Genomic DNA, 533 nt, shown 5'->3' on the forward strand with positions numbered 1-533 from the left:
TGTAGACCTAACGTTCATTCAGGTTATTGTTGTATTTGTAACGAATTTATTATTATGTATTCATTTTTAATATGCACATTGTTTGATTAAATTTGTATTTAGAAATATGCGTGACTTGTAGCATCAGATACGTGTTGCGTATAACGAATTTGTTATATATCTATTTTAATGCCAACGTTTGTTTCGAATAAGTTTATATTTGAGGGCTGTCTAGCTTACCTTGTTAGTTACGTATGGCGAAAACTCTCGTCAGTTCTCCAAGATTGAAGAATATTCGTGAATACAAGAATCAACAATATATCCACTTCCGTACCTGGTTAAATATAATTCAGTATTGTTGAGAAAATCCTATAAAAGGCGACGCGCCAAAAAACAACAGAGAACAGACATGTCTACTAGGAGATTGTTATAACCGTGTAATCTATAAACTGTGATTTTGCTAACCCTTATCAACCGGAAAATATACGACATTTTGGCCAGGAAAAGTTATAATTTTCGAACGCCAGTGAATTCTCATCAAACGTTTAATTACT

General features: G+C 32.6%; 1 protein-coding gene across 1 annotated transcript in view; it reads right to left on the minus strand.

Annotated features, from left to right (window-relative positions):
* Positions 1-231: 231 nt before the first annotated feature.
* LOC111086345 overlaps positions 232-533 on the minus strand; it is a gene marked incomplete at its 3' end in the record, with an annotated part of 13,799 nt that continues 13,497 nt past the window's right edge. Inside the window, exon 2 of the mRNA XM_022388803.1 lies at positions 232-313. Within this exon, the coding sequence (XP_022244511.1) occupies positions 232-313 (82 nt within the window). The remainder of the gene's footprint in view (positions 314-533) is intronic.

The sequence above is a fragment of the Limulus polyphemus genome, unplaced genomic scaffold, assembly GCF_000517525.1.
Source record: "Limulus polyphemus unplaced genomic scaffold, Limulus_polyphemus-2.1.2 Scaffold1027, whole genome shotgun sequence".
Classification (NCBI taxonomy): Eukaryota; Metazoa; Arthropoda; class Merostomata; order Xiphosura; family Limulidae; genus Limulus; species Limulus polyphemus.